Genomic DNA, 24,088 nt, shown 5'->3' on the forward strand with positions numbered 1-24,088 from the left:
GTTTTCAGACCGGTGTTCTGCCGAGTTCTGCTACCCGTCCAAAAGTGTGACTATTATTATTATTATTATTATTATTATTATTATTATTATTATTGTTATATATTGGCATGTCAATTCTGATGTATATTTGTATATGTACATTTACGCCACTCAAAAAACTCAATATTTTTGGGTCCTGTGTTTTTAATTTTTTGGACTAAAAGTACTTCTTATGATGGTGGTCTTTTACGTAAAAGAATGTAACCTTATGTTTCATAGAGATTTTTGGTTAATATAAACTTTAGATGACCCAAACCCTCCTAGTCTGTTAGTATCATAAGCTTTTACTAAAGGACCAGATATATTCCATTATTAAATCTAAGGGGCTAAGGGATTTTAACAGGTAAACTCAATAAATTATTGTTTATTAGCTGATCAACTGGATCTGGTGAAAAACACACAATTTTAACCAGCTATCAGAAACAATCTCATCACAGTTTACAAGGTTAGCTCTGTTACCTTTCAGTTAGAAAAATCGCTGTATATGCAGACGTTTTAAAATCCGCTCACTGCACCCCGCTGCTAAATTTAAAAAAAAATCCTCCACAGAGAGGGGGTTGGGGCTTCCCCACTCTCCTCCGCGCCGCAAAACCAGCTAGCTGATTGGCTGTTTCTCCTGAGAGGTGGGGATTTCTCCCTGAACTGGCTCCATGATTGGCGCTAAGAGATTTCCCATTTACACACAGTGCTTAATGAAGCTGGCCCCTCATATCATTAGAAATGAAATAAAAATATTTCCGTTGGTTAGTGCTATGTTTGTGCTGGTTTGTGCAGCAAAAATTAACGTTTGTGCTGTTATCATTATTGAAATATTAAACATTTAATTTTCTTACCTGTTATGTAACACAGCCCCTCATTTGTGGCCAAATCGCACCAAAGTGGTCTCATTGGTTAGTGCTACGTTTGTGTTGGTTAGATAAAAAAATTATTTAATGGGTGGCATTACCCAGCCTCCCAATAAAGCCCAAACCACACCAAAGTGGTCTCGTTCAGCAGTGCTGTAAAAATAAATGTTTCAGGTATTTTGGTTATTCAGCTACAGGGAAAACAATATTTATTTACAGACAACATCACCCAGCCCCCCTCATTCATCAGTGTTGTTAGTGCTCGTAAAAAGGAACTCAGCCCAGTTAAACGGCATTAACAGTGCAGTCTGTTAAATATATGCTTTCATATGTGCAGGAGCAATTTTTACCATGGTAAACCAGTCATGTCACCTAAAGATATTTCTCTGTGCTTTATTATATATAAATATTATATATAATTATATTACACATATATATTAGAAATATTTTACATAAATTAACTACTGCCTTAATAAAGCAAATTCTGGAAAGAATAATGTGAACATTAACCAAAAATAAGAAGTTTGATGTGGTTTTGGCTTTATTGGGGGGCTGGGTAATGCCACCCATTACATATTTTTTACCTAATAACTCAATAACTAAAATTGCACAAACATTTATTCTAATAGCACAAACACATCACTAGAAAAACAACACCACTTTGATGAAATCTGGCCTTAGATGATGGGCTATGTTACATAAAAGGTAATATATTAAATAGTTTAATTTCTCAATAATGATAACAGTAAAAATAAAGTTTAATATCTCAATAACTATAACAGCACAAATGCAATTTTTTGCTGCACAAACCAGCACCAAACATTGCACTAATCAATGGAAATATTTTTATTCCATTTCTGATTATATGAGGGGCCAGCTTCACAGCTATTCAATATTTTTCTCCTAATAACTCAATAACAATAACAGCACAAACACTAATTTTTGCTGCACAAACCAGCACAAATGTAGCACTAACTAATGAGACCACTTTGGTACAACTTGGCTACAGATGAGGGGCTGTGTTACATAACAGGTAAGACCTATTATGTTAAATATTTCAATAACGATAACAGTAAATATAATGTTTAATATCTCAATAATTATAACAGCACAAACGTTATTTTTTGCTGCACAAACCAGCACAAACGTAGCACTAACCAATGGAAATATTTTTATTTCATTTCTAATGATAAATCCACAAATCCACCTGTTTCTGATATTCCATTTTTGTTTTCTGAATTATTGTGCTATTTGATGGCTTTATTATTTAATAATGACCAGGTAGATAGTATTGGTTTGTAGTATAGGCTGTATGATTCCGCTGAGGAAGTGTTGGTTGGATTCCCCAAAGTTGAAGATTACTGTTAATTTTCCTCTGTTCAGGAAATTTATTTTATGTTTTTGTGTTGGTTAATGTTACGGAGGGAGATGTTTATATTTTTCTTTGTTGCCTTCCCTTTTCCAAGCTACCTCACTCTTGCGCTCTCCTTCACTCTTTCTATCAGTCCTGCAGGTTACCTGTGAGAGGGAGGAGCTGATTAATTGATCCTGGTCCTGCGTCACAATAAAGCGCTGGCCGATGTGGAGTGCAGCGCGACACCCGACCCATTCAACCACCACGCCGCCCAGACCAAACCACCTGTCTTACTATTCTTATTGTTTGTGCTGTTGTGAGTAAAAACCGAGCTGTTTAGATAACTAAAACATGTTATTTAACTTTGTTATAATACTTCTGTAAATACACTTCAAATAATACTAAAAGCCAAGGTAGCACTGTAGGGGATAAGGCCTGTTTCTTTGGGAGGGGGTTTCTTTTCTCCTGTGTTTTGTTAGTTAGGGAGGGAGGGAAGATTAATGTATTTTTATTTCCTTTTTTTTGTTAGGTAAGTTAGCTCTAAATTTCTAAGTTAGTTTTGTTTGTTTGTTATTTTAGGCATTTCTTATCCCTGACGTAAATGCTACTGATTATTATAAATAAATCATTTTGGCTTGTATCTCTGTGGTTGGTATCATCTTTGGTCTGGGCTAAAAATGCGTGAGCGGGTGTCGTCTTAGCATATGTTACTGGTTTGGCTTTTCAGGCCGTAACAGTTAAGCAGCCAGGGTAGAATTTATACTGTTACATTGTTACTGGAGGTAGATATGCCTTATGATGTAAAAGCAGTGGCTTTTAATGTAAATGGGTTTATTAGCCCTATAAAAAGGGACAGGGTGTTGAGGAGATTAAAAAGGGAAAAAAAATACTTGTCACGGTAGTTCATAATCCCTTTAGACATGAGCTCTCACACTGAAAGCCGTAAAATTAATATTTTACCCAGGCTGTTCTTTTATATCTTTTCTAAGATACACTAGTAGAAATCCCTGTGAGTCAGTGGAGGGAGTGGGACAGACAAATATCCTGATTTGTTTGAAATGTAAAGAAATCTAGAGTCTGATCTACAACATTGCAACAAAGTAAGGACAAAGGAGGATTAGCACTCCCAGGTTTTAAAGAATCAATCGGCTCAAATAAAGTACCTGATCCTCTGGTACAACTAATGTAGTCAAGACCGCTAGAGCTGAGTCCGAGTCAAGACTAAGATTTTTGCGTTTGAGTCAAGACTGAGACCAGATTAAGATTTAAAAATAAAAACATTAAAATACCTTCTCTGTTCACCAAAATGATCTGTGTCTCTTCTAAAACATAATCAGAAGTCACCACAAAAAGTCAGGTGAATAAAATTCTATTCATTTTCATTATAAAATGTAAAATAAAACATCGCAATTTGCCCTCAAACAGCTCATCGCTAAGGTTAGCTAGCTTGTCGCTAAGGTTAACTAGCTCATGCTTTACTTCTCTCCCTGGTAACATTAGTATTTTAGCTAGCTCATCACTAAGATTAGCTAGCTCATTATTAGCTTTAGTTCACTCCCCAGTAACATTAGTATTTTAGCTAGCTCTTTATTAAGGTTAGCTAGCTTGTCACTAGCTTTAGTTATCTCCCTGGTAACATTAGTATTTTAGCTAGCTCATCACTAAGATTAGCTAGCTCATTATTAGCTTTAGTTCTCTCCCTGGTAACATTAGTATTTTAGCTAGCTTATCACTAAGGTTAGCTAGCTTGTCACTAGCTTTAGTTCTTCCCCTGGTAACATTAGTATTGTAGCTAGCTTGTCGCTAAGGTCAGGAATGTTTCTTCTTGATTCACAAGAGTATAACTCCAGTGAGCCAGTGAAAAAAGAGCATGTTCCACTGAAGAGTTAATGTACAATTCCTAAACAGAATCACTCAAGCAGCTCCTGCTAATCTTCTGATAAGTGTAAAAGTTTGTTTACAGCAGCAGCTGCAGTTCCTAGTGAACGCACCGTGCGCAGCGCCATGCTTTCGAAACACAGTGAATATGTGAAAATACGTCATTTTACCGCCAACAGTCGAGAGAGAAGTTTTGAATGCAAGCGCCTATTTTGTGTGTGTGTGTGCGTGTAATTATATAACTGAACGATATGGATGTTAATCAAAGTGGAGGGCCCGTTTAGATTTCACACGCAGTTTCTGTGATGATGCATAAATTTCTGAGCACTTTTTAGCATAAAAGTCCTCACGCTCTGTGACTAATCCCTAAAAAACAAAGCATGCTGATTAAAAATGGATTTTAAAGAGAACGTCTGTGGCTAAATGGAAAGCTGTATGTTATTTTTATTTCTTAACCCTAATGGATTAAAATTTGATGGGGAAGTTCAGGATTTAAATACTTAAGTGAAAAATAGCTTTTCTTCATCTTGGGTGAGTAAGTTAGTTAATATGTATAAGACGTTTTTTAAATGGGGTTTAAACTGTATTTTGTAATTGTTGCAGGTGTATATTATTTTTTTTTAAGAGGATAAAAGTTAAGTTAGTTGTTTTGTATGAAGATTTTGATGTTTAGCTCCTGACTGCTGTCTGATCTGAGGGTGTCACCCCTCCCCCTCAGACATACTTAACTTCACACACACATATATATCTGAGTGTTCTCTGTCCTATCAGAGCTGCACCTCATACAGAGGACTCACACTCGGCCGGTCTCGTCCACAGTCTTCGAGTCCACCTCACCCCGAGACCGAGACAAGATTCCAAACAAGGTCTTTGGTCTCCAGACCGGACTTGAGTACTTTAACACAACCTAAACACCACAGTTAATCAGACTGAGAGAAAGAACAGGTACAGTCATGTTCTAAACTTTAAGCCTCCTGAACCTGACAGACTGGTTCTCATCTACTCAGCTGTTCTTATACATTTCTGTGTAAATAAACTCAAGTCAACTCTGAACATCCAGATTCCTGACTCCTGATAAAACATACAGACTCTGATTTACAGAATCTTCCCTCTGATCATTTCTGCAGTCTGACTTTTATATCTTCTCAAATTCTGAACTGATGGATGGTGTGAGTGTAGTTGTGTGAGTGTAGTGGTAAGTGTAGTTGTGAGTGTAGTTGTGAGTGTAAGTGTGAGTGTAGTGGTGTGAGTGTGTGAGTGTAGTGGTGAGTGTGAGTGTAGTTGTGAGTGTGAGTGTAGTTGTGAGAGTGTAGTTGTGAGAGTGAGTGTGAGTGTAGTGGTGTGAGTGTAGTTGTGAGTGTGAGTGTAGTTGTGAGAGTGAGAGTGAGTGTAGTTGTGAGTGTGAGTGTAGTTGTGAGAGTGAGTGTAGTTGTGAGTGTAGTTGTGAGTGTAGTTGTGAGTGTGAGGGAGAGTGTGTGTACAGACCTCCTGTTCCTGTCTTTAATAAAGCTGGGGACCCAAATCGCTCCAGTTCAGGGGTTGTTTTAACCCACCGGGAGGTTCCACCGATTGGGAGGGAAAGGGGCTCACTTTTCTCAGGGAAACCTGAAGAACAGAAAAAATGGACATGTATAAATTATAGAACATGATCAGTAATATAATAATACTTATGGGTAACGGCTGTTTGAAGTAACCTAGTTTAAACAGTAATACAGAACTGTGGGTTTGTTGTTATAATTTACCCTGCCAGAAAGAATGGAGTCTTTGGGGGCGGGGCTTCTGCTTTATATGTGGCTGTTCTTACCATGATAACCCATCATTTATTTCTGTGTGAACAGTTTGAATAAAGATTACTTTAAAAAACATTTTCTTTGCATAACTTAAACACTTTTAGTTTGGTCTCCTATTTTGAGAGAATCACTGAGAACATTAGTATTTTTAAGTTGAAGAAACTTTTTATTGCTTTTTCGTTCAGACCACGCCCCAGCAGATTCTCATTGGGCTTGTTCTGTGGAAGGAGCTAGAAAATCTTTTACTTTCAAACAACATGATTTGTTTTTTTCTGTATTTTATTTTTATTATTTTATTATTTTCTGTTCTCCTGAAAGATCTACAGACATCCTACAGTTGACTCCATTAACCAAGACACCATTTTCTGCCTTCAGCTCTTTTTACATTTAGGAATTTGTAAGAAGATTTCCATGTTCAAGAGACGTTTTTCTTTTTTGCAGTTGAGGCTTATCTTTATTTAGAAAATGCAATGTATTTTTTGTGTATTTTTGTGTTATATTATTGTGTAAACAGCTTTTGAGAATAACTCTGAGCATGATAGTATCCAAACTAGACTAACTAGCTAACAGTGTTAATGTTCTGCTGTTACACTTTGTGGTTTGTATTTTTAAATGTGTGTTTTTACCAAAAATTGCACGTATTGTATTTTGCAAAATACCTAGATTAATGTTATTTTTTTTGTTTGTTTAATTCAATAATTGCTACCACAGAACATGTTGAGAATGTATTAAGTTGAAAAAAATAATTTTGGTCATTTTTCCATTTTCTGAACAACATTTCTTACTTACTTGCTAACGTTTTTTAATTGGCCAGATTTAAGACTTGGTTGTAGGTTCCTTGAAAGTACTGTCTTGTTTCTAATTTTAAATATTTTAAATAAAAAGGAGGAAAAATACATTTTCTTTCTTGGTCCTGATATGTTTTTTTAAGCTTTCACATCAAATGTAAATAAAAAAGTAAAAAAAAAAATACTTAAAAAGTTGAGTTTAAAAAAACAGGTAGAACAGTTTACACTACAGCATATTTTAAATATAACTATTTTAGATTTTAACTCAAAAGTTTACTTACAGGCATTTAGATTGAACTTACCTAAATGAATAGATCTTCTGTAGTATGCATTACTTAAAAAATGTAGGCAAAGTGAGTCTGAGTAGGGTGTGTAAAGAGTGTGCATGCAAATAACCTACACCATCCTTTTCTTTTCATTTTTTAAGATTCTTTAGTTTGACTTTCCATGTTGTGTAACTAAATTGTTTGTGTTGCACCCAATTTTTAGATCCTCCCCACTTTATGATCCATCTTACACCCAGAGACCTTATTACACTATTCAGCCTCAGGTAAACCTAAAATCCCCCATACATTACCCATATCAAACCCCAGAACCTACTAATAATATTCATATATATATAAATAAATAAAATATAATAATCTAACCAGCACAGTGCCGTCCATCTGTTATCAAGCATCAGCCGCTAACTCAGCTCTGAAAACAGCTTCCACCCTCCAACCTTCACTGCTGATCCGGTTAATCACTAGCATTGAGCTGCATTCCAGTTTTCTGAGATCAATCACTAAAGACTCCACTATACTACAGCCATAATCCACATATCATATAAACCCCCAGAAAACAGGGGACAATGACCCCAAAAATACTTCAAAAAGCAACCAGAGATGCATCAAAACAAAGAGCTGGAGAGTTCTGAAGATTCAAGCATTGAGTCCAGACCCAAATCATACTGAACTCCGGTGAAGAGATCTTAAACCTGATCTTAAAACTGCTGTTGGGAGAAGAAACCCTTCAGATACGAGAGATCTGGAGCAGATTACAGAAGAAGAGTCCAGAGTTCCAGCTGAGAGGTGGAAGAAGCTCCTTAATTGTTACAGGAAACAACTGATTTCAGTTTTTTTTTTTTTCAAGCGGTGTGCAACCAAATATTATTTTGAGGGTGCCAATAATTTAGTTTGGTCTGATTTTGGAATTTTGTTTGAAAGGTTATATATATTTTATATGGTGTTTTTCTGTTTTTTTTGTGTGTCTATTTACAATACTCTCAAAAGAAATCCTTTCAGGGGTGCCAACACTTTTAGTCATGATTGTATTTGAATACTTAAATTTCAGACACTGAACTGTTTCAACCAAACAAAGAAACAAAAAAGCATTTCCACCTAAACCCACAAACCACTTCCTTCTTTTAAGGTGGAATGAAAATAATGAGATTAATACAAATCTGTCTAATAAAAAGCTAAACATCAGCTTCACCCAAAACAGAGGCATTATTGTTTCACACAGGGATTCTTTTACAACATAGTAAAATTCAACCTACAAACTTCAACAAGACTGCAGGATCAAACTCACTGTGTGAGAAGGAATATATTTTTATAAAAAATTAGATCATTTAAAGTTAATCAAATATTAATCCTACCTTTATATTTCTGGATTCTGCAGTAAAATCAGTCGTCTGTGTCGTAACGCAGCGTCTCTTCATAAACTGAAGGTATTTCTGAGGTGTGTATCACATTAACTGGTTAGACTGGTTTTTAGATCGTTTAGTCAGATTTTAGAATGTTTTCAGGTGTGTCTTCATATGACCACAAAACAACACAGCAGAGTCTCCATCTAGTGGGCAGTTATCAGAAAAATCTGTATTAATAGTCAGCAATATTTTTAAAGTATTCCTGAAAGAATAAACTATAACTTTTCACATATAATGTTCCAAAAACATCCTGAAAATGTGTAACATAATAAAGATTTGCATCACAAAGTAACAATGTAATAAATATAAATAACATTTCATATGCAACATTCCTAGTTTCACAAAAACTGGTATCTAAAGTAACTTTCTTTATACTTAAATACAATAATTAAACATACAAAAATACAACATAATAATTCCTTTGGTTTCACACAAATGAATAATATTAAAATGTTAGTCCTTTTATATTTGAATCCTGGTTCCTTACAGTGTTTCTTCCTCCAGCTCTGATTGAGTTTTTTCAATGTGTGTGTGTGTGTGTGTAACAGACTCATTACTACACCCTTCTCAAAACCAGCTGAAGGGCCACGCAGACACAGGGGGGCAGAAGCCATTTTAAAAAGCTTTGATTGGTTAGAACCACTGTCAGTCACTGTCAGTTTAAATTAGTTGCTTTTTATTTTAGTTAATTTATAAAATATATGTTTATTAAATAGTATGTAATGATTTACATGCACCTATTGTCACCCCTGAAGGGTTAGAAGGGCCTCACTGCACACCACTGACAAAAATAAAGATGACGGGACTAAAGAAAAACATCTTTTACCCATAAAAAGTGGCACCTCTCATACTGGATTTACTTTGGACAAAATGTATTAGACACCATACACTGAAATTATTGTATCTAAACTATTATTCACTACAGTATTCAAACTAAAAGTAATATTTAAATAAAATACATAAAAAATGCATTTTCTAAAGCATTGCACTTAGGAAAACAAATTATAGTATTATATAACTTTGGCCTGTAAAGTGATAATTGTATAAAGTCATGAAAAATGCTAAAAGTAAATACCCTATCAGAGCAGTAGAGGGTGCTCCATGCAGGGACTGCACTTTAGTTCAGGTTGAAGGGCGGGGCTTCACACTGGGAAGGAGCTGCCAGATAGAGCGCAACACTGGATCCTGATGCTCCCATACTACACTCTAGTGTCTGTTTGGTGGAACAGCTCACACTGTAAACTGTACACAGCACAAGGTGCATTTCCTTCACTCTCCCCATCAAACCTGACTTTCTCCCCAAAAGCTTATTAACAACATTACTAAAGCTATCTCAGCTGTACTTACTTCTTATTTATTTAGCTATACATTTACAGACACTGAATATTTCTGATGTCACTACTTCTATAGGCCAAGAACATATATGAATATAATGTATTTAACTGAAACTTGTCTATACAACCAATCATTTATAAAGTAAAATCTTAAAAAATATCAGGGGTGCCCAGCCTTTCTTATACCATAGTAACTATATGAAATTTAATTGAGTTTTATGTATTATTAGGTACACACATCAGGCATTACAACTGCAGTTATGATTGGAAATAAAAACTTTGTCAGGGATTAACATAATGACTGATTAAGCTCAGTTTCAGACCCTTTGGCCTAATTGAGCTAATTTGACTGTGATGTACTGAGCTGTACAGCTTTGTAGTGTTGGAACACTAATAGATTGAAAGAACTCCTCCAGGGTTTTACAGAGATAAACATGTTCAGTATTCTTTGGAAATAAAATATTTTCAGGGATTAAATTAATAACTGATTGAGCTCAATTTCTGAGCCTGGCCTGCAATAAACTGAGCTCATTTAAATTCAGATCATTGAGAAAATAAACATTCCACAGTAATTAAACATAATACACTCTAGGCTTTGTATAGAGAACATATTTGTGCTGTTTAACTTTTTCTCCAGTATAACAATCGCTAAGAAAACAAAAGCAAGTATCAACGAATGAGCAGAATGCCACTGACCTGAACCTGCTGGCGTAAATCTGCTGGATTAAATCCCTTCTCCAAAGAACGGAGCAATAGCTTCCAGCACAGTCAGAAACCGAATAAGGCCCAGACCTGGTCCTACGTTCAAAAAGACACTGGGCTGAGTCCGGTCATCATTGTAAATACTTGATTTGATATCTTCTTAATGGACTTTATTCTACTTTTGAAAACCTTTAGAGATTGCTAAGAATAAGAAATGCCTAAAAACTGTAAGAGTTTATGAGGAGCTTTCACTGTTGCCTCTTGTTAGTATTTCACTATTTCTATCATTAGTTTTCTTCCTTAATGTATATTTTTATGTTGTCTTCTACTGTGGTTTATATGTATCATCGTAAAACTTTAATCTATACATTTATATTTATATATATATATTGGCTCACTCTCTGAAGTCAGCGCATGTCGTTTATTTCAAAGAGCCGGCTAAGAGTCTGACCCATCACTACTAATAATTACAGTGCCGTAGTTTAACACTTTATTGTTGTGCTGTTGTACCAGAAAAGAATGTAGACTGTTAAAACTTACTCCTATCAGCATGTTCTGTGTTACAGGAACCAGAGTCACTGAAGATCACAGTGGAGATGGAGATCGTGGGAATCTCCACAAAAGGCGATGAGACTGTTCTCCTCAGTGACACCATGGAGGAGTTCAGCGTTCCCGCCACTGTGTGGAGTGGTGATGTTAAAAGTAGCTGTTGTGAGGGAAGGGGAGGTCATTTTAAACATTGAAAGCCCACTTTTTAATGAACCATAATGTGGTAATTTGACAAGTTTTCTTGTTCAGATTGTAATATTTCTTAGCATGTTCTGTTAGGGTTTTTTGGGGGGGGGGTGCGGTTGTATGTGTTTGTGCTTTTGATTTTTGATTGTGTGTGTTGTGTTTAAACTAATTCAAAATAAAATGTGTTTAATTGTTTTTATACCTGTCTTTTGAATTTAAACACATTCAATTAAGCTTACTATCCTTTCCTGCTAAAACAAATATTCTATGGTTTTTATATTTTTCTGCTGGTTTTGTGGTGTTTTGCAGTGTTTTTCTAAAGGTTTTTATCAGCCCTTTTAAACCCTATGAAAGTATTTTTTTATAATTGGCATTTTCAGAAAGGCATGTGCTTGTGGTTTATGATCATAACTGTTTCTGCTTTTAAGAGTTTACACTGCTGGGCTGAAGATATACTAAACCATAAAGAGGCATATCTGTGCTGCACCACCATTTATTCAATGGTATTTGGATATTAGCATTTAACCAAAAGTTTTTGCATACAGCTCAATCAGCCAAAAGTATTGGCATTCCACCATTTAGCCACAGGCAGTAGCTTTTATACTGTTTGTAACAAAACAAACGATATTGTGATATAAACTTCGTCCAACACTGTATTGGATGATTTACACTTATGTATGTACAGGCTCACAAATCTATTTCTTTATTTTAATAGTTCCTATAAATGTTTTGTTACAGATGCACACAGCAATGAGACGATATAAATAATAGTTTATGCTAGACGTTCATTATCTTTAATGTCTGATTTGTAAACCACATTATCACATGCACTGTATAAAACTATTCGCCATTCCCTGGTTCTTAAAAGTTTTTATTAAGGAAGCAGATGGCGCGGTCGGTGCGGGAATTTTTTTATTTTTTCTCCCCTGCCTTCATCTTCAGGTGGGTCAGAATCAATGACTTCCCAGAGCAGATTTATTCTTTGTCTGATTTCTACCTCAGAAGAGTGTCAGACTGTTTATAAACAAATACTCAGCACAGAATTTCAGATTACCACACAGCATTTTCTATCCAATAAGTAATCACTTAGGAATGTGTCTGATTGACATCCCAAAAACCGCACCGTCCACCAACTGTTGGTCCTCTGCCCGGGGCACCAGGAGTTTGGTGATGCATTTCACCCGGATGGGAGACTCTACTTTTAGTAGAGAGTCGTCGACTGTGAAAACATTCTGTGCAAACAAAAGAGCACAACGGACTAAATATAAAATATTTGTTATGTTTCACCAAATTTATTGTATTACCCATGATTCAACTGTTCATATGCAAATATTTTATTTGTTGATTGGTTGGGAGAATAAACCATAATATTAAACTGTTTTGGGTTTTGTGGGGCTATTGTGCTGTTATTGTTCTGTATATGTAACGCTTGGTACTATTTAAATAATATGAAAATAGATAAAAATATATCTTTTTTAATTGCTTGGTAGAGATGCGTGGTGTTGTTTCCACCCAGGCACTTTAAAATGGGGACACAAGTGCTGCTAAGAAGGAAAATATCTATTTTAATTATTTTCATATATATATTTTTTATTATGTAATATTTAATCAGTGCTAAGCGTTACACAACAGAACAATAACAGCAAAATAGCCCCACTTAGTCCAAAAACAGTTTAATAATATATAGTTTAATAAAATATTTGAATATGAACCGTTAAATCATGGGTAATACAATAAATTAAGTGAAACATAATGAATTAAACAGTATAAACATGTTATTTTGTATGTTTGTGCTCTTTTCTTTACACAGAATGTTTTCACGGCCGATGACGCCCTACAAAAAGGAGTCTCCCATCCGAGTGAAATGTATCACCAAACTCCTGGTTTCCCAGGCAGAGGGCTGGCAAGTGGGCTGGCAAGTGGTGGACGTCGCGGTTGTTGCTATCAAGGGCGTTGGAGTGGGTTTGATATGGGGGGGCTAATATGAATTAAAGCCCACCCTATAGTGTCTTAGAACAACATTTATGGAATTACTTTTAATCACAAATGAACCATTTTTTGTCTGTACTTCTGTTTGAGGGACAACAACACCCCAACAGCCACAATGGACAGTCGAGAGACTGCACGGAGAACCCTGCCAAGCACCAGTGAACTACCAAAGTCCACCAGAAGTCTCAGAATCTCCTTATCATCTCCTAACCTATGTGGCTAAAGACAAAAGCAACAACCCCAACACATGGCTACACAGAGAACTGAGAGCAGCAACACAAAAAAGGCTTCGTATTCCTGCATCAAAACTAAATATCTGAGCTGATCAGAATAATTATGGCTGCAACTGACAATCAAAATACTATGCACAGTATTTAAAAGTACAGTTGTCTATGCTCTCTGGGTGGGTACAGTAGGTGGCGCTTTATCTTGAAATTCATAATTTCTATTTCATTTTTATAATACTTAAGAATACATAAGAATATGTAAGTCTTGATATCACAATCTTACCTATATTGTTTACATCTTATATATTACCTTTATCTGTTCTTTTTCCAATCCCCTTTATGCAAAATTATAATCAGTAAAAATGTTTATTTGACTAAATTGGAATTAAAATATTTTTTACTGATGAAGCAATGGAGCAAATTTGGTTGAATTCTAAAGCCCAAAACCTTGGCTAAATTGTGGAATACAAATACTTTGGCTGAGAAGTAGTCCAAAAACTTTTGGTTAAATGCTTACGTGCAGTATCTCTCTCTCTCTCTATCTCTCGCTCTCTCTCTCTCTCAGGTGAGCCATGGGAGAGAGTTGTGGGTGGAGACTACAAAAGGACCTGAACCAAGATGGCCGACAGAGAGAGAGAACCATGGGGTATGCTTTAAGGCCAATGCGCTCTTGTAGCCTAATTTTATTGTATTACTTCTCTGATGTGGTTAACTTAATCCCTCTTTTTGGCTAAAAGACAACTCTGTACCACCTGGGTATGCTAACAGGTAAAATAGGTGCACCTGTACATTTTTACATCATGTAGGAGTTGTTTGTATCGTTCCCTAGGTAAGAGGTACCCCTTGTATTTAGGTTATTAGTTAGGGAGTATCTTTTCTTTATATTCTTTTTGTACTTAATTTGGCTTTAGGTAGTTTAATATGGTTATGTTTTGTTGTGTTCTTTTCTGTAGCACCGTCCATAGTTTACATTTCCCAGAGTGGTACTTTCTTTGTTGTTTTATACAGCATATGTAAATAATGTAAATACTGCCATGGTTTGTTGTATGTGCAAATGAGTGGTGGGAAGCTAAAATTAAATCAGATTTTTGTACCGTTATTTACTGCCTGTTCTCCTCTTTCTTACTTAAACTCTGCTGGCTCTTTGACTTAGGATAGCCATGTGTTATGTTCTCCATATTTTTCTTCCTAGACACATGTGGAGGATTTTAACACTTAAATCAGAAATGTTTGGTTAAATGCTAAAACTTTAGATGAAATGCTAAAATCTAAAAACCTTTGGTTAAATGCTTAAATCCAAAAATATTTGGTTAAATGCTTAAATCCAAAAACGTTTGGTTAAATGCTGAAATCTAAAAACTTTTGATTAAATGCTGAAATCTAAAAACTTTTGATTAAATGCTGAAATCTAAAAACTTTTGATTACTAACTGGTTGCTAGGCGGTTGCTATCATTTCTAAAGTGGTTGCTAAGTGGTTGCTTGGTAGTTGCTAACGTTTTCCAGGTGGTTGCTAAGCTGTTGCTATCGGTTGATAGGCAGTTGCTATCATTTCTATTGTGGTTGCTAGGCAGTTGCTAACATATTCCACATGGTTGCTAGGCAGTTACTAACATTTTTCAGGTGGTTGCTAAACTGTTGCTATTTGATTGCTAGGCAGTTGCTATCATTTCTAAAGTGGTTGCCATGCAGTTGCTAATGTTTTCAGGTGGTTGCTAAGGTGTTGCTAACTGGTTGCTAAGCCCTGGCTGGGGTGCCGGGGTGTCCAAACTTTTGATCAGTATCTGCTCCATATAGCAGCTCCTCCAAACACACACAGTACTGGAAGAGCAGGGGAGAGAAAGGCCCCCCATTCATTCCTATGGGGAAACTTTGTACGACAATTGTACGAAAACGTCAAAGCGTCGAAATTTCCGTAAAGAACGTCCGATTTTTGTCTTCATATCTCAAAAATTGTGACCTATGTGGATGTTCAAAGTTGTCCCCTATTCATTTCCTATGGGGAAAAAAAGTGCACGTTTACGAAGTTTTTACGAAAAACGTACGATATATCGCTTAAAAAGCACAAGCAACCTAATCGGGTATAGGTCCTACGATACTGCTAAATTTAGTATTTCTACGTCACAAGCTGTAGGAGGAGATAGTGATTAAATTTTGAGCGCAGAATAAGATAATAATAATAAGAAGATTACGAAGAACAGTAAGTTGACTTTTCCAAGCAAACTTAATAATAAAGTACACAGAGAAACAGATACAGGAATACAGAGTGTCCTTTATGATCAGCGGAGCTAAAAAGATGCTCAGTGAGTGTATGGTCATAGGTGTATGGTGTATGGAGCTGGTCATAATATTCTGACTTGACTGTGTATAAAATGGTTAAGGGTAAATTAAATACATTCTTCCACAAAACAAAATTGGTACCACTTTAAAATAAGACTTTATAAAGGGTTTATAAATGGTTTACAATTAGTTTATTAATGCTTACTAATTAGGTTGTAAATGCTTTAAAATCATTAATAATCAGTTATAACACATATATAGAAAGGGCAACAATATAGATGGCTGTAGGTTCATTATTTCATAACAGGTCATTGTTGCCCTTTCTATGTATGTGTTATAACTGACTATTAATGATTTTTAAGACATTTACATCCTAATTAGTAACCATTAATAAACTAATTGTAAACCATTTATAAACCCTTTATAAAGGTAGTCTTATTTTAAAGTGGTACCACAAAATTAGTCCCCCGTATGGTTATAGTGTATTTTCACAGCATTATTTAACACTATGTTTTTCATAGCTAATTTCAACCCGGATGCAAGCCACTAGAGATGGGCCTGTTCCTGTTGGTGAACTGATCTTAGAAGAAGAGGGAAAGCACCACGAGGTGGCGCTGTGGAGAGAGGCAGCGCTGGCAGAACTTGCCCTCTTGCAGCTTACAGAAATTACACATCTGAATATTGTGAGGTAAATTATTACTGCAGCTGTTTAAAGGAGGTGGTGTTAATGTTGTTATGGTTGTGTGTTGAGTTGTTTCAAGGGCAAAGCAAACTCACATTGTTATACAAGATGTACACTGATTACTTTAGATTACATTAAAGTGTCATTTCTTCCGTGCTGTCCCAGGAAATATTGACAAATGAGAAATACTGTAATTTTTCGGTATTCAACTGTTTAATGGTGAAAACTGGGGGAAATATTTTTACTTGCAGAAACCTGATAAAAAAAACAGAAGAGGGATTGCGGTGGTTGGAGTCTCTGTGGGAAGCAACACCACTCTCCTTTTGACAGAAGATATGGAGAAGCTCATCGTTCCACACAATGTACTGATCAGCTAATTAAGCGCCTTTCAATCATCGTAAACATTTCCTATGAGGGAGGCGTTATTTGTTCTATTGGCAGCCCAGCTTTTACAGAGGCATAAGGCCTTAAAAATGTCTTTTCACATACAAATCCAGTTCTAATCTGACCCATAATCTGTTTGTTTTTCCATCCCCTGTTTTCTCCTTTTCAGTTTAGGGGAGAAGTTATATACATGGACTTGATTTGTAGTAAATAACGAGTATAAACTTTTGTTGAATAGCCCACCTCCGATCTCCCCCAACATTCCGAAATACAGTGCGATAGTTTATATACACAGATAGTTTATATACACAATACCTTCAGCTAGTCAAGCCACAATAAGTCAACTGACAAGAAATGCTTAAAAATGATATTATAGAGATATTTTCAGCAACAACTGGAAAGTTATGCATTTCCCCGACATTAATTTTCCAATCTATTCCCCTTTCCTACCTATTCATTCGTGCTTGTCATCAGACCTTTCCTGGCTTAACTACGACAAGGAACTGTGTGTATAAGTGTGCTTTAATAAACTAATCTGTAGGCACTGTGTGTATAAACAGTGTTTTTAATAAACTATCTGTAGGCACTGTGTGTATAAACAGTGTTTTTAATAAACTATCTGTAGGCACTGTGTGTATAAGAGTGCTTCAATAAACTAATCTGTAGGAACTGTGTGTATAAACAGTGTTTTTAATAAACTATCTGTAGGAACTGTGTGTATAAACAGTGTTTTAATAAACTATCTGTAGGCACTGTGTGTATAAGAGTGCTTCAATAAACTAATCTGTAGGCACTGTGTGTATAAACAGTGTTTTTAATAAACTATCTGAAGGTACTGTGTGTATAAGAGTGTTTTAATAAACTAATCTGTAGGAACTGTGTGTATAAACAGTGTTTTTATTAAACTATCTGTAGGAACTGTGTGTATAAACAGTGTTTTTAATAAACTATCTGTAGGAACTGTGTGTATAAACAGTGTTTTAATAAACTATCTGTAGGCACTGTGTGTATAAGAGTGCTTCAATAAACTAATCTGTAGGCACTGTGTGTATAAACAGTGTTTTTATTAAACTATCTGTAGGAACTGTGTGTATAAACAGTGTTTTTATTAAACTATCTGTAGGAACTGTGTGTATAAGAGTGTTTTAATAAACTATCTGTAGGAACTGTGTGTATAAACAGTGTTTTTAATAAACTAATCTGTAGGAACTGTGTGTATAAGAGTGCTTTAATAAACTAATCTGTAGGAACTGTGTGTATAAACAGTGTTTTTAATAAACTATCTGTAGGAACTGTGTGTATAAACAGTGTTTTTAATAAACTATCTGTAGGAACTGTGTGTATAAACAGTGTTTTTAATAAACTATCTGTAGGAACTGTGTGTATAAACAGTGTTTTTAATAAACTATCTGTAGGCACTGTGTGTATAAACAGTGTTTTTAATAAACTATCTGTAGGAACTGTGTGTATAAGAGTGTTTTAATAAACTAATCTGTAGGCACTGTGTGTATAAACAGTGTTTTTAATAAACTATCTGTGTGCTTTTAAAGTTCTCACTGCCTTGCTTTAAATGTCATCATCCTTGGAATTCTACCAGTGAAGTGTGGAGCTACTTTGAGTTTGTTGTTAATGGTGTAAAAATAGTGATTTTTTTTGTATGGGTTAAGCTATGCCCCTATCACTAGCATTGTGGTCTATTGGGAGCATTAGCTAACAGCGCTGTATTTCAGAATGCTGGGGAGAATGGAGGTGGGCTATTCAACAAATGTTTGTATTTGTTATCATGATTCACTACACCCTAAGTCCATTTCAGTTCACCCTTAACAACCAACCATTCTGCTTTCGGAACTTTTTTTGTTCCATATTTTTCATTCTGTTGTTCACTTGTGTTTTTGCCTTGGAAAAGTGTTTATTTACTAAGCCAATTGCACTACCTCACATCATACTACACACACAGATGTTCATATCTATGTACAACAATGAAATATTTATATAATTAAATTGTTAAAATAAAAACACATTTTTGTGCATTATATTTATTGTTTTATTTTGTTCTTTTTTTTGTATATTAAAAAAAAAGTTATTGCTGGAAATGAATCAATCTGCTGTCAACTTCAGGAAGCTTCGGTTGATTCATCACTTCAGAACAACCTCAATGTACAATGTACAAAAGTTATAAGTCACTCAGATTTAGGAGACTCGGTTAGTCTTATTTAGAAAATGTTGACCATACATTTATTATGATATAAAATTGTAAAATGTGAAGTTTTAAAAACAGTTAGGTTTAGTTATTCTTGTGATTTGACTCCTACTGATTCATTGAACAGAATAAAGTGAAGCTTGTGCAACTGGAAAGTTATTCAGCTCTTTCTGAGGTAAGATGTGGTGGATATGGTGGTGATAAATTACGATATTATAAAGTCACTTTTCATATTGTATGGGAATAAGTAATGTTTTATGTGATGTATGATAATATGGAATATGTTTATTTGTATATCATGTATTTATGGTGATACGTTTTTTATTATTATACGTTTATTCGTTGATAATCTCAGAGGCTCACTTCGTGGCTGCTAGCTAGCTTTCTAGTTATAATTACCAAACATGAACGCTAGCCAACACCTAAACGCGGTTCTCTTTCAGGAAAAAATGCCTTAAATGTCTTTAATTGATACTCGGATGTACAAATTAAGATCATTCAAGTTTTCAAAGAGGTAAAACCTGCTTTCAGTGTCTAGCCATAATAAGAGAAAGTGAGCAGCTAGCCATAGCTCACTTTATCTCAGTCCTAGGCTGTATTCGAAATGGCATACTACTATACTGCATACTGCACTAGTATGTACTGCATACTACACACCGCCCAGTATGTAGTATTCAGTACTGCAACACTTTTGATTGTAGTACCCTACACGGTCCCGTGACACACCAGTCAGAGCGCTGTAGTGCTCTGAATTCCTCAGAGTGAGTTGTAAACAGAAAGAACATGAAAAATGTCCTACCTTTTCATTATCAAGACTAATGAGATCTGCATACTGTCCAGAACTGCAATTGCTGCTTTAATTTTAGAGTTTAATGTAAGTGCAGTTAACCCAATTCTAACAACCATTTAGCAGCAGCCCCCACAACCCAAGTATGTTCCAGTTATATTTAAATATGTTTTCCTATTTATTTTAGTAGATTACTATTTTCATCTATGTAAGTACCAACAAGAAGAAAACATTTAAACAAACTCTCATTCATATTTACACAATCTCAACAATAAAAGAAATGAGACAAGTTGCATCACCGCAGAGATAATTATTAAAACTGCTTTTAAACTGCAGTTTTAATCCATTTAAATGAGCTCTGGGTGTAACTCCAGCATCAGTAGCAGTAATGCTAGTAAATCTACTGAATAAAAACATTAGTTTTAGAAAATGGAAATATAGTGGTACGTTTTCTTTCCTATTTTAGTGAAATACTTTGTTCTACTTTGTAAAATTAAAGGAAAACTCCAGAGAAGTAGTTATACAGTGTTTTAAATGAGAGTTTTAGCTGTTTAGCTCCATTCAGCTCCATGCATTGAGGACTCCCTCGCGGGCTCCCTCTATCGGTGATGGGGTATAATGTGATATAGCGGGGGAGGGGGCGGGGCTCCACATAACCCGGATGAGGCTGAGCTTCCGGGGACTGTAGCTGGAGCGGAGGAAGAGCAGGATCAGCTGAACAAAAGAAGGTACGGAGAAGTTTCTCTCTCTCTCTCTCTCTCTCTCTCTCCATCACGCTGTTCTACATTCACTCCTACACCCACATCAACACCACCTTCAGCATGTGCAGCATTTACACCACCAGCACTGGATCTTCTCCTAGCTCTGCTCAGCAGTCTGCAGTAGGGGGTCGGGGAGCTGGGGATGGGGGGCTTTACAGATCATACACAGGATAACGGTACCTCACACTCCTGCCCCCCCTCCCCCACATCACTAACACACACCTGAGATAAATCAGTTCTGTGGAAATTCCTTTTTAAGTTTGTGTGATCAGTCTCTACACATTTCTTAGTTACACTAATTTAGTTTAGTTTAGTTAATTTTCCTTTACTTATTCCGGTTCCACCACAACAGATGCTGGTAACTCATGTGACTCTCCCGTCAAAATAAAAGTCCACTTGTAAAATATTAAATGTAAGAATGAAAGATTTAGTGATTATAGTGAGGAAAAGTTCAGGCAAGAAGAGGAATTTCACAAGTACCATTTATTAGCTTACTGATTTAACAGAAAACTTGCTATTTCACTGTAATAACAAACACAAATATTAGCAAATTACAACATCTTTAGCCCCGCTGTTTTTAAGAAATCCCAGTTAAACCATTACTGTGGAATACAGTCTCCAGCTGCTCTTTTGCTGATACTTTAATAATGATGATAATAATAATAATAACAAAAACATGAATTTGGTAATACAAATAAGAAGAAGAATCACACTTTGAGCAACTTGACAAAAATACACAATTAAACATTTGTGTAAGAGGTTAAAAAGACTACAAAAATAATTGAAAAAGAACTACATAAAATAATATGAATTCTTACAAATTGTTATAATTGTGTTAACCTTTAGTAAACAAAAGAGACTCTTATGTTTTACACTCCTGTTGGAGGTTGGTTGATGTGTTGTAACAGTAAAGAGGTCATTATTTTGCTGTGATTTTATTTTGAACTACAATTCCCTGCACCAACAAGACAACTGCATCGGATCAACATTTCCAAAAAACACATCTTGAACTCAGGAGCGCATATCACTGTTAGCCTGAAGCCAGTGTGGTGGAAAATAATGAACTGTTATCAGGAGTTGTTAAAAAAAAAAATCAGGTTTGTGAAGCATTGATTTGGATTAATGTATTTGGTTAATGTGTGGAAACTTTTATAAATTGGTTTAAAGGAAAAAGCTTTGGACATCATCTGTCGTGATGAAGAACAAATCAAGCATCGGCAATGTGATTTGAACCAATGTGTGTCGTTTTTTCGGCACACGCCTCAAAGCTTCAGATTAAAGGGTAACATCACTCACTTAGAATGACTTAGAATCTCTTTAGTTAATTGACCTGCTTTTATTTTAATATTCAATGGCATTTTTCTTTGTTTTTTCCAGAAATTAAAATATTTTCCTGAAATTCATCACCAACAACCAGGATATTTAACTAAGAGCAAAGTTAAACTGCTGAAAGAGGTGAAGCAGAAGCCATCCTGAAGAATCTCCAGAACACGCAGAAATTGTTTGCTACATTTAAAAGACAAATGAAGCCAAGTCCCGACATGGAGAAACATCAGCACTCTGTCAAGAGTTTTACTAAACAGAGTGATCTCAAAAAACACCAGCGTATTCACACAGGAGAGAAACCGTATTACTGCTCAGACTGTGGGAAGAGTTTTATTCAACAGAGTGATCTCAAAAAACACCAGCGCATTCACACAGGAGAGAAACCGTATCACTGCTCAGACTGTGGGAAGAGTTTTAATCAACAGAGTAATCTCAAAAGTCACCAGCGCATTCACACAGGAGAGAAACCGTATCACTGCTCAGACTGTGGGAAGAGTTTTAATCTACAGAGTAATCTCAAAAGTCACCAGCGCATTCACACAGGAGAGAAACCGTATTACTGCTTAGACTGTGGGAAGAGTTTTACTGTGCAGAGTAATCTCAAAAGTCACCAGCGCATTCACACAGGAGAGAAACCGCATTACTGCTCAGACTGTGGGAAGACTTTTACTCAACAGAGTACTCTCAAAATCCATCAGCGCATTCACACAGGAGAGAAACCGTATCACTGCTCAGACTGTGGGAAGAGTTTTACTGAACAGAGTGATCTCAAACGACACCAGCGCATTCACACAGGAGAGAAACCGTATTACTGCTCAGACTGTGGGAAGAGTTTTAATCAACAGAGTCATTTTAAAAATCACCAGCGCATTCACACAGGAGAGAAACCGTATTACTGTTTCGACTGTGGGAAAAGTTTTACTAAACAGAGTCATCTCAAAATACACCAACGCATTCACACAAGAGAGAAACCGTATCACTGCTCAGAGTGTGGGCAGAGTTTTAATCAACAGAGTCATTTAAAAAAACACCAGCGCATTCACACGGGAGAGAAAACTATCCCAAATTTGTCCCACGGCAATTAAAAGTGCAAATCGTAAATCTTTCAGACAGAACACCTTATCCTACACAAATGTTTTACCTTGTCATTTGGGATACGTTCCACCAGAAACAAACATGAACTGAATTTAACAATGGATTTTACAGGTTCAGCAAAATGAATTTTATCCAGGGATGATGTTTATTGAATTCCATGTTATGTTTTCTTGTATGTTTGATATTCCAGGACATTCTTCGTGAGACACAGCTCAGTTTTTAGGGTAGTTACGTTATGAGTTTAGTTCTGAAGAAGGGAAGGTCGTTTAAGTTAGAGTGAGGGCACTGCCAGTGCTTGCACCAGATGTTAGGTTAGCATAACTTAGTCTTTAAAATTCAGATGTTGTAGTCGTTAGTAGTAGAGTAGGATTCTTAGCTTGCATCCAAGCGTTTTGGATCAAATCTTAAGTGCTTATGCTTAGAAGGTTTTAAAAGCATTTAATCGCTTTTCTAGTATATGCAGATTTAATTATTTCCATTAATTTCCAGTATCTCTGTTTTCACTCTGTAAAAGCCGTGCTTAGTTTCCCAAGCTTAGCATAGTTTAGCTTAATGCTAATAACCACCAGGCCCATCCATATAAAAAGGAGAAGGGGAAAACACCAACTTAGCCACTCCAGAGAGAGTGATCACAAAAGTGAGACCCAGAGCTACAGAGAGACGACACTGTGCCGGGTACTGTCATGTAGACCAGAGAGGAGCATCCAGACCCGCAGAGAGACCAAAAAATCCTTTCCAGAGTTTAAATAAAACACTCCAGCTGTAGTTCCCATACTGAAATCAACCCAAATCAGGCTTGTGTAGCGCAGTAAGGTTGCAGACTCATTCACTCCCTCTGCTGGTGTTCTCCTTGGTCTATGGTTCAGTCTGATTAAAAATCTGTTACCAAAGAGGGATATAGAGGTATATTTGGTTGTTGTGTTACTCAAGCTATATACTCTTATCCTTTTCTTATTGGATGTCATATCATGTCATGTCATATGTGATTTTCAAAGTTTCTAAGAACATTCAAATTATTTAGTTTCCTCTTCTTTTTTTCCAGGACCAACTATTATGTTTGTATTGCTTCACCTCTACATTTACTTATATGCCTGTGTTTCAATAAAAAAATACTTTTATATTGAAATATCCGCCCAAGAAATGGTTGATAACCTCTCTGTGACCCTGATGGATCTTCAGAATGTCTTATGTTATTATTGTGTAAGTA

The 24,088-nt window shown here is 35.9% G+C and overlaps 4 protein-coding genes across 6 annotated transcripts in view; 1 reads left to right on the forward strand and 3 right to left on the reverse strand.

Moving 5' to 3' along the window:
- LOC111188839 (NLR family CARD domain-containing protein 3-like) overlaps positions 1–8,417 on the reverse strand; it is a 453,074-nt gene extending 444,657 nt beyond the window's left edge. Inside the window, exon 1 of one of the 2 annotated variants that reach the window (XM_049477134.1) lies at positions 8,331–8,417. The gene's annotated coding sequence lies outside the window, so the exon portion shown is untranslated. Of the gene's footprint in view, positions 1–5,601; positions 5,737–8,330 lie in introns of those variants that run through there. The other variant, XM_049477131.1, reaches the window with a different exon arrangement.
- The window catches only part of LOC111189331 (zinc finger protein 239-like), a 239,193-nt gene that overhangs the window by 176,528 nt on the left and 38,577 nt on the right, over positions 1–24,088 (reverse strand). The window lies entirely within an intron of this gene.
- The window catches only part of LOC125801196 (zinc finger protein 271-like), a 173,161-nt gene that overhangs the window by 71,916 nt on the left and 77,157 nt on the right, over positions 1–24,088 (reverse strand). The window lies entirely within an intron of this gene.
- The window catches only part of LOC125801412 (zinc finger protein 239-like), a 294,118-nt gene continuing 291,938 nt past the window's right edge, over positions 21,909–24,088 (forward strand). Inside the window, exon 1 of the mRNA XM_049478098.1 lies at positions 21,909–23,784. Within this exon, the coding sequence (XP_049334055.1) occupies positions 21,984–22,871 (888 nt within the window). The 5' untranslated portion in view covers positions 21,909–21,983 and the 3' untranslated portion in view covers positions 22,872–23,784. The remainder of the gene's footprint in view (positions 23,785–24,088) is intronic.

This window comes from Astyanax mexicanus, chromosome 4 (assembly GCF_023375975.1).
Source record: "Astyanax mexicanus isolate ESR-SI-001 chromosome 4, AstMex3_surface, whole genome shotgun sequence".
In the NCBI taxonomy this organism is placed as follows: Eukaryota; Metazoa; Chordata; class Actinopteri; order Characiformes; family Acestrorhamphidae; genus Astyanax; species Astyanax mexicanus.